At 38.0% G+C, this 13571-nt stretch overlaps 1 protein-coding gene across 1 annotated transcript; it reads right to left on the reverse strand.

The window, feature by feature from the left end:
- Positions 1 to 1260: 1260 nt before the first annotated feature.
- On the reverse strand, positions 1261 to 13210 carry LOC144637406 (uncharacterized). Its single transcript, XM_078496471.1, has 21 exons — positions 12761 to 13210; positions 11389 to 11625; positions 11011 to 11121; positions 10783 to 10889; positions 10458 to 10569; positions 9802 to 9978; positions 8880 to 8978; positions 8609 to 8670; positions 8061 to 8146; positions 7812 to 7945; positions 7293 to 7475; positions 6557 to 6658; positions 6217 to 6275; positions 5982 to 6064; positions 5742 to 5858; positions 5480 to 5589; positions 4564 to 4650; positions 4128 to 4225; positions 3851 to 3909; positions 3109 to 3246; positions 1261 to 2856 (listed from the first exon to the last, which is right to left on the reverse strand). Exons 1-21 carry the CDS (start codon positions 12773 to 12775, stop codon positions 2768 to 2770), a joined length of 2265 nt encoding a protein of 754 aa, XP_078352597.1. The 5' UTR covers positions 12776 to 13210; the 3' UTR covers positions 1261 to 2767.
- Positions 13211 to 13571: the final 361 nt, after the last annotated feature.

Consider the following 13571-nt stretch of genomic DNA (forward strand, 5'->3'; position numbering starts at 1 on the left):
CTAGTAAAACGCGGACTAGTAAAACGCGTAATTGTAAAACGCGGACTAGTATAACGCGGACTAGTAAAACGCGGACTTGTAAAACGCGGACTAGTAAAACGCGGACTCAGGTAAAACGCGGACTTGTAAAAGGCGGACTAGTAAAACGCGGACTTGTAAAACGCGGACTTGTAAAACGAGGGCTTGTTAAGCACGGACTTGTAGAGCGCGGACTTGTAAAACAAGCGCTTGTAAATCGGATAAAACTAAACGGTTTAGCGAGCGAAACAATTTGTGTTTGAAGCTCTTGTGTGTTTCTTCGACGGCATATTTCTAGCTTTTTTGAGCACTCTATGGTCTGTTTTAGCGTGGAGATGTTTTTGCAGTATAGCACATGTTCGTTCTGCAAACCCCTACTAAAACAACGGGATTGATGCTATGAGTTGTGTGCATATGTTTCTTTCTTTTCCACTACTTGACGTCTGTTGAGTGCAGTCGTTTTTATTGCTCGCACGAGGTAGAACGGGGCCCGTCCAGAAATCAACATTCAATCGTAAATAAAGGTGACGGGCCTACACGACTCCTACGTTCGTGACATTAGAATATTTGCCGTTAAATGTTTAAATTCGGTCTTTCGACCTTATTTGCTTCTGACTTCTTTCTGAGGGTACTGTTTTAATTTGGGGGCAGTATGTGGTAAATAAAGGTGACGGGCCTACACGACTCCTACGTTCGTGACATTAGAACATTTGCCGTTATATGTTCAAATTCGGTCTTTCGACCTTATTTGCTTCTGACTTCTTTCTGAGGTTACTGTTTTTTTGAGACATTATGTATTGAAGAGAGCCGTAAGATGATTGTGGCCAAGGAATTCGAAGTGTCTAGAGGCGTTTTACAAGTCCGCGTTTTACTAGTCCGCGTTTTACTAGTCCAGTCCAGTCTACAAGTTAAAGACACATCAAGACCACCCCACTGTGAATTGCCATAGCACAGACAAAATTATAGTCAATATCTTATGTGTTTTTAAGAGAATTACATAAGAACCAAGGCATGTCTTGTCTTGCCTTACATTGACATGCAATAATTTGGAAATACTAAGCTCGTAACAGTTTAAGACAGAATCCATCAGGAATTTGAGTAACATTAATTTTAGTTACGCAAAAATTGAGCACCAGAATAATTTAAATCCTTGTGTTCTTTCATACCTTGTTAAAGGCTTGACATGTGATAACACCAACATAACACCAACAACAGTTCTTTATCAGTGGGGATTGAAGAAAAAAATGGAAACATCATCACACAGTTGACCCCCATGCAAAAACACTCCAGGATGTCACGGGGCTGTTTGGTGTCCGTCTGCCAATTTCTAACTTCAAATTCCAATGATAAATTCACATAAAATTTTCAATATTTCTTAGTTGTCTAAATTTTACTAATTCTTTTAAAAAAACTATCACCTGCCAAACATCCCCAAAAATCACTCAAAAAATTACAAAATACCGCAATACATAGATACATGGGATGAGTGAAGTTTCCTTGGATTCCTTGAAACACCAACAAGATATTTCCGTTTAAGGTGGCTGATAATGGGTTTCAGTATTTCCCAGTCCTTATACTTTGGTTCAGGACTAAAAGCCTTCATCAATTGCTATTACAGTAATGGTATGAAACAAATGTTCAATCATTCATCAACAAGTTGTGATCATTTTCTTGACAATAGTAGTTCCCCGGTAAACAGTTGTAGTACTGTCCCATCAAAGTGCAATGCCTGGAAAATACCGAAAAGCACACGACCTTCAGGTGAAACCGCACCTTACAGTATTACCAATACACTGCACTTTGCTAAGTCTTAAAACTTTACATTGTCTATTCGTCTACTTCAATCGTTTATTTGTATTGTGTGAGATACATTTATAAATTGAAACCATCATGTCTTTAAGTAATAATGCAATCTCGACAACGTTCTAGATATTATATTATGCACACTAATACAGCTCATGCAAGCCCTGTGACTTACACAAACACAGTCGGACTGAGTGCTTAACTTAAGTAACTGCTTCGTGGTTTCTGCTGTACTGAACCCTGCCTTTCAAGGCAAAGCGCCCGATTTTAAGCTTCTCAAGCTTCTCAATGTTCTTGTTACCAATAAATCGGTAGGGAAACCGATCGCAGAGAGAAATAAAGCAGTTATGTCAGAACGTGTTTACATATCCTTATGAAACTCGAACTCAAAACCAATCAGAACATGCTTTGTAATTATGAAAATTGTATAATGAAAGACAAGTAAGTCTACCGCAGAGGCCCTATTTATATAATGCACCCTCCCCCCCCCCCCCCCCCCTCCAATTTCTAAGATTGTAAGCCAATACAATTTTGTTATTAGGAAGAATGCTATTTCTCAGTTTTTGTTTTTTTGTTTTCGTTACTCCAAAGAAATCTATTTTCTGAGGTCTTCTGAGGACGTCTCGTATTGACCACAAATAAAAAGGACTTGAAAAGTACTAAGCACCCAAACCCTTTACGCGCACCCTTTTTTAAAAAATTTGTTTTTAAAATTTTTCCCCATACCCCTATTTTCTCCCTTTATCTTTATAAAAAAAAAATATGGAAAAAAGAGCTTTCATGGTATGCTATGTTATCAGCAATTTAAGATAGATATGGATACAATTTTTAAAATACTACAGGAAAAAATGAAACACAAAATTAAACGGAGGCCGCTTTTCATTATGCAACACGGAGCCTGGGAGAGAACTTCCGACGTTCCTTGGTGACCTGGTCCAGTTCCTCTTTAAGTTGCCATGGTAATAAACAGAAGCAGAGCCAAGCAGACAGAGGTAACCAAGACAACGATGAATCCAAACGTCATGTAAAGGAGACCTGTAAACATAAGAAAACAAATTAAGCAACACGGCTTTGATGTAAACAAAATAAATTTAAAAATAAAAGTGAGGTGATTAATGGAGTGTTACAATGTTCCCCTCTTGCTCTTTTGCGATGAACCACGCAGGCGCAATTTTTTAGGCGCGCCTTCCCGGGTTCGAACCTCCTAAATTTTCCGTGCACCAATTAAATATAAGAATTTGTTTCATTATTTTTTTCCGTGTTGTTTGAACAGTTCAAGCAACTTACCTTTCTTTCTTTTTTCGCACATTATGTAGATCTCAAGAGCAACAACTGTCAGCAGACCAACACAAAACGCGATCATGAAATACTCTCCAAATTCCGCTTGCAAATGAGGCAGGCGAAGACCGAGGAATATGTTGGCAACTGAAAAGCGATTGAAGTAAAAATCAATTTACCATATGACTTTAAAGATATATTAAAATTCAATTTCTTCTTACAATATCAATACGATTTCAGGCAAATAGGTCAATAGTCTTCTTAGTCCAGTCCCTGAACTCCCTCTTCCACGCGTCCTTTATAGGGGTTGAACCCAGGCGCTCTTCTCGCGTCTGGGTTCAACCCCTATAAAGGGCGAGCCTAAGAGAGAGTTCAGGGACTGGACTATAGTCTCCTTCGCAACGGCTGCGAAGAAGTCTAACAGTTCAGAAGAATTAAGAAAATAAACGAAGGGATATTGCCTACATTCCGACAGCTAGACATGATTCCAAGACCAAACAACAAACTAGAGAAGAGCTTAGGTAAACGGCATTTTGCCTCAGTCACTACCGCAGCCTTTACGGATCATAATTAAGGGAATTTATAGGGGGCTGCAAAGGAAATTCTTTCTGCGCATAAGGAAAAGCTTTGCTGAACAGTTGTAAAGGGAATCATGGACTTTTAGTCCTTTTATTGAAAGTAAAACACTGGCTTGATAGTAGTAAAAGGTTGAACAAAAACAACAGAATACTGACGTTTTATTAAAACTTACCAGCAAGAACGAACGCAGTGAAGCCAACAGAACGATGAGCCCAGTTAAAAATCCAGCGACTGTAGAAAAATGTGCAAAAAAATCAAATCCCAATAACTATTCAGAAATGCAGTACTCACCTGAAAACCACGTATCTCAAATGTGGCTTTCTGCTCACAATGTTATTTGATAGTTATATTTTTATTTCATTAAATGAAAATAAAATAAAATCGCTATAATGTCTGCATAGTGGGTAAGTATGCAAAATTATGACACATGCAGCAGCTCGTGTACTTACTTTTCATCAGCTGGCCCGGGCCTCATGAGCGCCATAATGGGCTGTACACAGACAAGGACCGTAATAATGATCCCCAGTACTGAGTGGGCCACGTCCGCCTGTGGATTAATTAAAATGGAATAATTAAAGTTAATCGGAAGAAACTAAGATTTATATCAGACAGACATCACACCGCTCTCTAATGAGAAAAATATAACTTGAAAACTAGAAGGAAAAAAATGGGACACAAGTTTGTACCGTACTGTCATACAATAGGGCAAACATCCTAGACGCACAATAAAAACTACGATTTATAAATACAGATTTAATTTTTGTGACGAATTAATTGGTTGAATAATAAATTGGTTCTATATGTGACTGGGTCTCTAGTCATTAGTTCTGCGAATAAGTATAAATATAACAACACAGTAACGGTATTCATAAAAGTTCTCCTTACATCAGACCAGCCTTCAACGTGAACAAAGACCAGTACAAATCCGACCAAGGTGCAAACTGAACAGCTGACGGTCAAGGCTCTGTGAACCTACCAACAAACAATGGTCAATTGCAATGAGGTAAGACAAGCGTGTCTCGTGTAAATTTACTAATTTCCTTGAGATGTCAAGTCCATTATGTGAAAAGAATAAGGTTAGAGTTACATAAGCACTCGGAAAGAAAGCCGAAAAAAGTTTCTGGAGGACTGAGTCTTGGATGAACTGAGTGTTATCTTTTGCGATCAAGTAAGACTACACACTTTGTGAACATCACTGTGAAACGTTTGTTCTGTCTCTCGCCTGTCTGACTCAAATGCCTGCCTTTAAACGTTGAGCTACGTCACGAAGAACGCATCTTCAAAAAACTGGCAAGTTTTTTCAAGTTTGTTGTTTGTAATCTCTCTTAATCTTCGTCAGTCGAAACCATCCTTGGTTATTTTCGCGTTTTTATTCCTCCTTTAAACGTTTTGTTATGTTAGAAGACTATTGTTTGAGGTTTCCTTCAATTTGGAAGTAGTCAGAAATAGGGCTTAATAAATCTCCTCATTGTTATTCACGCGTTGTATCGTATTTCTCACATTTTATATCTGTAACGTTTAACCTTTAGAGTCATTCTCTGTAAGACCCTGAAGAAGGAAGGCCGTGCCTACCGAAATATTGGAATTTCAATACAGTCCCAAAACGGTTCAATCGGCCTTGCAATTTTTTCTTTATTCATTATTGAGTTATAGCTGATTAGATCCTCTACAGTGAGAGGATCCGGTACTTCTATTTTGTCACGGTGGTCCTTGCAAATTCACGTAAGTTTTTTAACCTTAACTACACGCGAGTGGATAGTAGTGTTAGCACTTTTCAGCGATTTGACTGCATTGGTTATACCTGGAACCACTTCTTAACTCCAAACAGTTTGCCCCAGGCGTCCTTCATGTAACGGGCCGCAAATATAGCCAAGGTGGCAAACCCGACCCAGGCCAGCACCATGAGCGAGCCTAGAATAAGCAATAAAGCAGAAGTGTAGGTAATGTTTTATTGATCTGATATCAAAAAATATAAAAAAAAAATCATTGAGTATGCTACAAAACCCTAACTGAACGAGTTGAATTGAAGCTCAGGTTAAATGAAATACATAAACGCCCATTACCATGCGCCTTCAATAGCTTGGTGTCAGCGGTTTTGCCCTCCAGTGCCGCGTTCAGTTTACAGACGTCAACCTTATTATTGCTCCATGACTTGTGAGTGTGTTTATTGAGTATACCACCTACAAAATAAACAAAAAATATATTAATAAACAAAAAACACGGTCCTGAGCAGTGATACCTGAAGTAAACAAACAGGAAATTATATTTCCAGGCTTACCAAAATAAACTTTCAATTGACTTACCATTCACATTGCCGCGAGCGAAAATTAAGAAGACTTCCTGGTCTAGTCGTGATATGCCACTGGCTTTTTTATTCCGAGAAAATCTAAAACAATATTGAGAAGGAAGAGAATTAGCTTGTCAATAATGAAAAGAATTTTTGAAGTTTTATGATCATAGACGATATGGGAAGTTAAAAACAACCCTTTTATTTTTGCTTGCAGATTATGACTTTTTCATTGAGCCAGGAATACTTACCTACACTTGATAACTCCATCTTCGTAAGCGCCAGAGATAACCGTGAGACCTGCAGGAGTCTGGGAACAAGTTCAAAAATTTTATCACACGACTGATGTACAAATTGTTTCCCAGTGCATCAAGTTTGTCGTTGTACGAACCGTATAAAACAAACAACAAACAGAATGGAATAGCGAAATAACCATAATCTAAAACTGACACAGTGACCTTAGCTATTGCTCATTGGTCATTTACGTGCTTTGTGGCTAACTTTTGATTGTGAGATGCTCTGAAAAAAGGCAAGGCCCAATAAACTTAACGTATAGGTACTGACAAAAATCAATTGTTTACTTTTCCTTACCGGTTTTGTTTGAATTGGATTGTTGTAGCCATTCAAGTTATAATGCTCTATAGCAACACTACCATCATTGATGCGAGAGCAGATAATAGTATCTGTGCCGTCCTGAAAACAAACGAAAACGAAAGTATAAGTAAACACAATGCAACCATTAATAAGGAACAATTTTCTGCAAGGATATAGTTGCCCTGCATACGTACCCCTCTGCCTCGCGTAACTTTAATTAACTAATTTATTTAATCAATTATTTATTTAACTATTTTATTTTCCTTTTGTTTTCTCGTCTTGTAAGCTATGTATTGTAACTGGTGTATTGTAGGTAAGTTAGTGTAAGTAATGTATTGTAAGTAGTGTACAGTGTTGTAAAATGTTGTAAAAGTGAAATCACCCTGCGAGCAGATCCTCTTTTAACTTCCCTGCGGTTGAGATTTGGGAAGTATATCAGTGGAAAAGAAAGGGCTCTGCTCGCAGGGTGAAAAAAAAAAAAAAAATTACCAAAAAAAGTAAGTTTTCTGCAAGGACTCCTACGCGAAGGTCATCATGCAATCTTTCCCCATTTACAATCTTTGTAAGCCCAGTTGTTCAAAGGGTGGATAACGCTATCCAGCGGATAAATGTTGTCAAAACAAGTTTTGCTATTCACTACATAGCGATTAATCGGGTGGATAGCGTTATCCACCCTGTGGGTTTGCATGACGAAGCCAAAATCATCTGCGTGATCAATGTTTGTTTTTATTACCATTTTGCTTTTCTCGTTGAATCCAATGGCGACCCAATCACTCTTTGCGCTTAACTCAAAATCGACGTCATCCTTGTCTTCACAAGGTTTAAAAGTCACAAGATAATCACAGGTACCGCTGGATGAACAGTCAGTAGGCTCAGAGTAACAACTCTTTGTTTTCCCACATTGCGAGGTCTGGAACTAGATTAAAGGGAAAAATTATATCAGACTCTAAAATCAAGTCATTACTTAGCTAAGTCTCTCAAGTAAGCTGTATAAGACCTTCTCGAAGAAACTTCCCGTAAATAAGATGTTCCCGTTAATCTCAACGATGTTGATAAAGCATCATTTCTAAAGAGTCTAAAGAGAAGTTCTAGTGAACTAGTAAAAGATAGCAAGCCATAGCAACCCTTCCCCGTACTGCGTCAAGAAGAGATCTTAAACACTCTTGCAGTGACAAAGGACAACAAAATGAACACAAAATTGAACAACAAATATTTGAGCAAAGGGCATCTTCTGTCTCTAACTAAATCTTACTTCCAGTTTCCCATCAGGTGTCGGTACTGGTGTTTGTTTACGTCCGTTTTTCAACATCATAGGCTGTGTAACGTTAACGCGTTGGGCAGTGAAAGACGCGTTTTCATAGTGATACATCAGGACGCCTGTGCTACCTAAAAACAGCGAAAAGAAAGTAATTAATAACATATCCTCTACCTGCTTTATAAGCTATCAAAACAGATCAGACAGTTCAATTGTAAATAACACATTTTTCAAGGCAGTACTTACCGACACTAGTCCAGGCAAAAATAAAGAACCAGTTCTTTGTAAGATCTCTCATATTTGAGGCAGTGGGTGAAATTTTACGAACGAATCTGCAAATGTATAGAGCAATTTCATCAGTTTTTTTTATGGCAACGGAAACACAGCAAAAATTAACAAACGCGCATAAAAGAGGTGCTAGTGTTTGGGGGTTTGGCGGATCAACATGCTGGTGTTGTGGCGAGGGAAGGGCGATAACAGGCCAAATAAAGTTCTGGCTTCGATACTGGGTGGTGAAATGTTGTATGTAGGGAAAAAAATCAAAAGAAGTGAAAAAAAAATTCCTAAGTGTCGCAAAAAAGACATCGACCGTTGATAAAAGGTAAAGGTGATTTGGTATAAGATGAGAACTTCGTTTCAGCATATTTAAATTCTGTAACTCTTGCGAAGTCATCATTTTCTCTGAAGAAGACCGCAGAAAACGATAACAAATGGAGAGTCATTTTAATATTTTAGATCTGTTTCAACGTTTTTATATTTTTGAGAACTTCAATGTTTCTGTATATCATATATACCTGCATGTCATTGTGCCATTATCATAAGCTCCTGCATCTCGAATGATGTCTGTCGAGTTCCTGCTGTTGACAACAAAAATAAATGCTTTCAATGTTTATTTACATTCGACATCATGAACAGAGTCAAGAAACTGTCTCATTGTGGATGATTTTTGATATTCTCACTTCCTGTCAGCAGTAACTGGATATGGTGTAAACAATATCCAGTAGTGTAAAATGAAAAGCGTAAACTCAAATAATTCCAAAGTCGTATCTATATATTGACACTTACCAAATCAGTTCGAATGGGCTGATGATTATCCAGGAAATAATGTCTGATCTCGACAGCCTTGCTGGATGAAGTCGAACACGTGATAGCGTCGGTTTGATCCTAAAAAAAATGACGGTATGTTAGCGGAAGTATATTAACTTTAAGCTTACATGAAGTATGAAAATGAGAATGGTCACCCTAGAGGAATGGCAACGAAAAAGATCTTCAAGGAAACTGATTCAAAGAAAGTTCAACCACAGCGGACAAGCACAAAAATCCAACGTCGCCTCGAAGTGAAACTGCGCCAGACATTTGAAATAAAACGTTAAAAAAGGCAATGGTAAACCAGATTACAGGATTTCAGAATTTTAGGACGTTTGTAAGTGGCATTTTTGGCGGGAACTGCGCGCGCAGTACGTTTGACCAATGTGAAGGTGCAAGTCTGACCTTGACATCCCTTGACATGCACCTGAGCGCTTAAAAGGAGGGTGGCCTGGCCACTAATTACACCCGCTTTCAGTGTTACGTGCATAGCGGCTTTCTTTCGACTTCCTTCTTTCGACGTCCTAAACAAACAACACGGATCGAAATCCACCAATCACCCCCCACCATCATCTCTTTTTCTTTTCCCTTTTTTCATAAAAACAACCATGTTTTTTTTTTTTTTTTTTTGCTTTTTTAAAACAACACGAAAAAAGAAGAAAAAAAAAGAAAAAAAAAAAAAAAAGAAAAAAAAAAATTATTCAACCAAAAAAGGAGGGGGTAATACGTTAAACACAGGTTTGACTGCAAAATGGAAAAGCCATTTCTAAATAAGTTGACTAGACTTTCTCACGGGAATGACGGACTCGGATGCAACACTAAGGCTTTTTTGCTTTTTTTTTGTGTGAAATGTGAAACGGCTGTTGTATTAAATTTTTATAACAAAATCGTTTTATCTCACCATCATTTGCTTGGAATTGAAACCGACAGAAACATAACCATGTTTTCCACTCATTTCAAATGTTATGTTCTTTCCAGTGGTTTGATAGGTGACCAGGAAGACGCAGTTTGAACTGTTTGTGCAGTCCTCGGGCTCGGAATAACAACCTTTTTCGATTCCACAGCCGATCTTTGTTATCTGAAGACGAAATAAATAAAGATAAAATAAGGTGATCTTGCTCTTCATCAAAAGAGACAACAGCTTGACAAGCTTTCCTTAAAGGATTTAACGATGCATATCAACACCCAAACTGTTCCCAGGTTCTTCTCGTTGCTGCATGCCAAGATGGCGACTGGTTTAGGGACACCGTCTTGGATATTTAAATCCAAGAATATACGAAAAGAACTTCAAGGGGGACGAGGTTCATCATTTTAGGTGTGATCACTTAGGAACTACGGTGTAAATACACACTTGTAGCACATGGAAGTCATGTCAGTGACGTAAAATGGTTGATGGGAAATGTCATTTGTCGTGATCATGTAGAAGACAAATAACAAATAGAACAGTGATACCCATGCCTGTTGAGATATGAAGCTAAGTGCATGACCACTATAAACACATTTATTTATTTTATTATTTTTATTTATGATGTTTTCGACTTTTACTTATATCCTTACCTGAAAGCTTGGTTGTATTATTGGAGGCACCTGAGGGTCAGCTGGAGGGCCGGTGATTGTCACAGATTGAATACCAACCCAAAATACAGTATAGTTTACGACAAAACTTCCCCTGAAACGAGAAAAGTTAGTCTGAGCTTTGGGTTGATGTTTTTCCCATGATCTTGATTGAAAAATGAATTAAATTAAGAATTCTCTGCTTTGTTAACGGCTTAAATATAATAACGTCCAATCTTTCACGGCCTTGTTAAACAACTTACAAAAAGTTATTCTGATAACGTTTGTATGTACCTGTTAATTCATAGCTGTCACTCTTAAAGCTTACCAAAACGTGATATTTCCCACACTGTATCCCGGTGCTTTCCAATTGAATTCTAACGAATCACGTAACGATACATTTGACTGGCTTGTACGGTGATGAGTAACAGTGTTCTGTTTACAAAAGAAATACAATGTTTAAATTGTGAATAAAGAATAAAGGGGGAAAAGAGGGAAAGGAGAAAGAAACGAACTGAAAAAAAAATAGATGTTTATAAATTATAACTCGACTCACCTGTGGTTCTCCACCGGAACACCACATGTAGGTTTGGTCCTCAAGCAGGTTCCCCTGAAAGGTGCCAACAGGTCTGGGGTCCCCCACAGCACGAGCCTGGATGATGAACCCCTGAAAATGATTCATATGTAAGGTCATCTAACTGTTAGAAAGCCATTACCAAGATCAGGTCTTTTTTTTGTCTGCAATTATATTTCTATGTGTCCCTGGCCTTGCCTCCAATTTTTGTTTCTTGTCAATAAAGTGCAATTGCATTCTCGCGTGGCAGACAAATGGCGTTCAATGTGTAAAATAAGTATTTACTAGGACATTTAATTTAACAAACTCAAGTGAATTGTTGCTGTTGTTGCTTTCAAAACAAATGAATTTTAATCTCACCTTGATGCCCTTGGTGCCATTGACCGTAACAGTTAACATGGAGTCACGTGTGTAGTTCGTGCTGCTCACGTGTATCCAGTATGGACTCATGTTGAGCGGCTGGCTGGGAGCCGGTAGAATGGGAGTGCGATGAACCGGCATAAGATCTTCACAGACAGTGATTGGTACATGAGTTGGAAACCCATCACAAGTCATCAAACAGTGTGACGTCAACACTGTCAGTAACCTGAGTAACAACTGTGATTGGCAGGTGCATAAATGATTAGTCAGCAGCGTACTAACTATTGCATAACAATGAACTTCACATAAAAGTAAAGACAAGCCCTGTGGGAAGCTATCCCTTGATGCCCTTAAAATCTAACATTACAAAAATGACACTTTCTTAACTTCGTGAATTTGTAAATTTATCACGAGAAAAGTAAAAGAAAAGAGAAAGCAATATTTGCTCAAGGCGACCTAAGAATGCTTTTGTTTAGAACTATGCACTGTCATGCAGGAATTCTAAGTGTATTATTTGGGAACAAGAAACATTTTTCACAGTAGATGATCTACACTGGGAAAATGTTTCCTGCGCCCAATTGCAAGAAGTGCACTCGAAATTGTTTCGTGACGGTGCATGACAGTGTTAAATATCTTGGTACTCAATTATTCTCACGCGTTTGTAACAAGTTTAGTTTGTCAGTAAAAAGGGGTTGAACTGGAGCTTCTATCGGTCTGTCCTCTTCAGATTTTTGCCATTTCACTGTCAAAATAGCCGCCGATGAAACGCCTCGTGGCCAAAGATATTAATTTGATAAATGTCATACGACGAACGTATAAAAATCTGGCCAAGATTTGCTATAACGGACTTGATTTCATTCTTGCCAGCTTAAGCTAAACAATATAGCTGACGTTGTGTTCATTAACCGGAACATAACGAAAATACCAAATCACGAACTGTTTGCTTTATTATCTTTATTTTTTTTTTTACTTATTGGTAGCAAAATTTATAGACCTGTATACCATTTATTGGAAAAAAATACTCTTGTCTTCATCTCTGTATTTGTTCTCACAAAATTTACGCATAACTGGTTTTGCCCCTGCAGTGTTTTTAGCATTGTGAAAGTTCTTACACTGTGTATTTTATTGTCTGGAAAGCCTCGAGTCTGGCGAAATACTTTACGTATACTTTGAAACAGTTTGGCTTGGCTTGTGATAATTGGGTCCCTAAAACAGCCCGCTAAAATAAACATGTTTTGAGGACCCTGACACAGTCCGCTATACTAAACATGATGTCAAAGCACAATTGTTGCAGCATGTTAACGTTCATTTCTACCATGAAGCCAGCATCACTGATAAATGTAAAATTATGTTAGAGTTTAAAACAACTTACCACCTTGTTTAGCATCTTATAAATCCACTTCACCAAGTCACTGCAACGCTACCCCTTTACTTAGCTGAGCTCTCCTTATTGTACTTGCTAATAAAGCTTTCCAACACAAATGATATTCAAATCCAAAGAGGTACTTAAGTAGTCACGATTAATAGCCACGCGTGAACATTTTTTCACGTGCGTTCAATCTGTTTTGGAATCATACGTTTCCTCTGATATGATGGAAGTTAACTTAACGCTTAATTTCTCTCAAATGTTGATGTATACTGCATGTGAACATTGACTGCTTTTATTCTTTATGGGAGATGATTTTTTTTGCATTAAAGGATTTCCATTAGCCACAAAAACCGTCAAAAACAAAAAGGCTTTGTAGAAACAAAGGTTTACGTCATAGTTTGTTTTGTTCTATTCAAATCAGACATTGTTTGGCAATTGTTTGGAATGCATTGAATTGAAAAGCTTACTTTAAAAATTAGACATGATGGTGACTGTGTTTATCGTTATTAGTATTTTTTGCAAGCAAGAATCAGTCGATCTGACCATAGCCAATTTTGAGTTACATCAAAAACAATAAAAAATGGAATATTTTACTAAGAAACCGGCACTTTTAAACCGCAATTTAATTTCGTTGAATCCAACAACCGCCTCGCCCCGCCTCCTCCCCCCGCGCGTTCATTTTTTTTTTTTGCTTCAAGCTCGACGGACTCTGCGAAAAAATAGGGACTGCTCGTAGTCTACAAGACGATCGGTTTCGTAAGTTTGCATTAAAGAAATGTTACCAGGTACGCTAGACCGAAGACCGCGCCGGCTC

The sequence above is a fragment of the Oculina patagonica genome, chromosome 14 (genome assembly GCF_052425735.1).
Source record: "Oculina patagonica isolate OP01 chromosome 14, crgOcupat, whole genome shotgun sequence".
NCBI lineage: Eukaryota > Metazoa > Cnidaria > Anthozoa > Scleractinia > Oculinidae > Oculina > Oculina patagonica.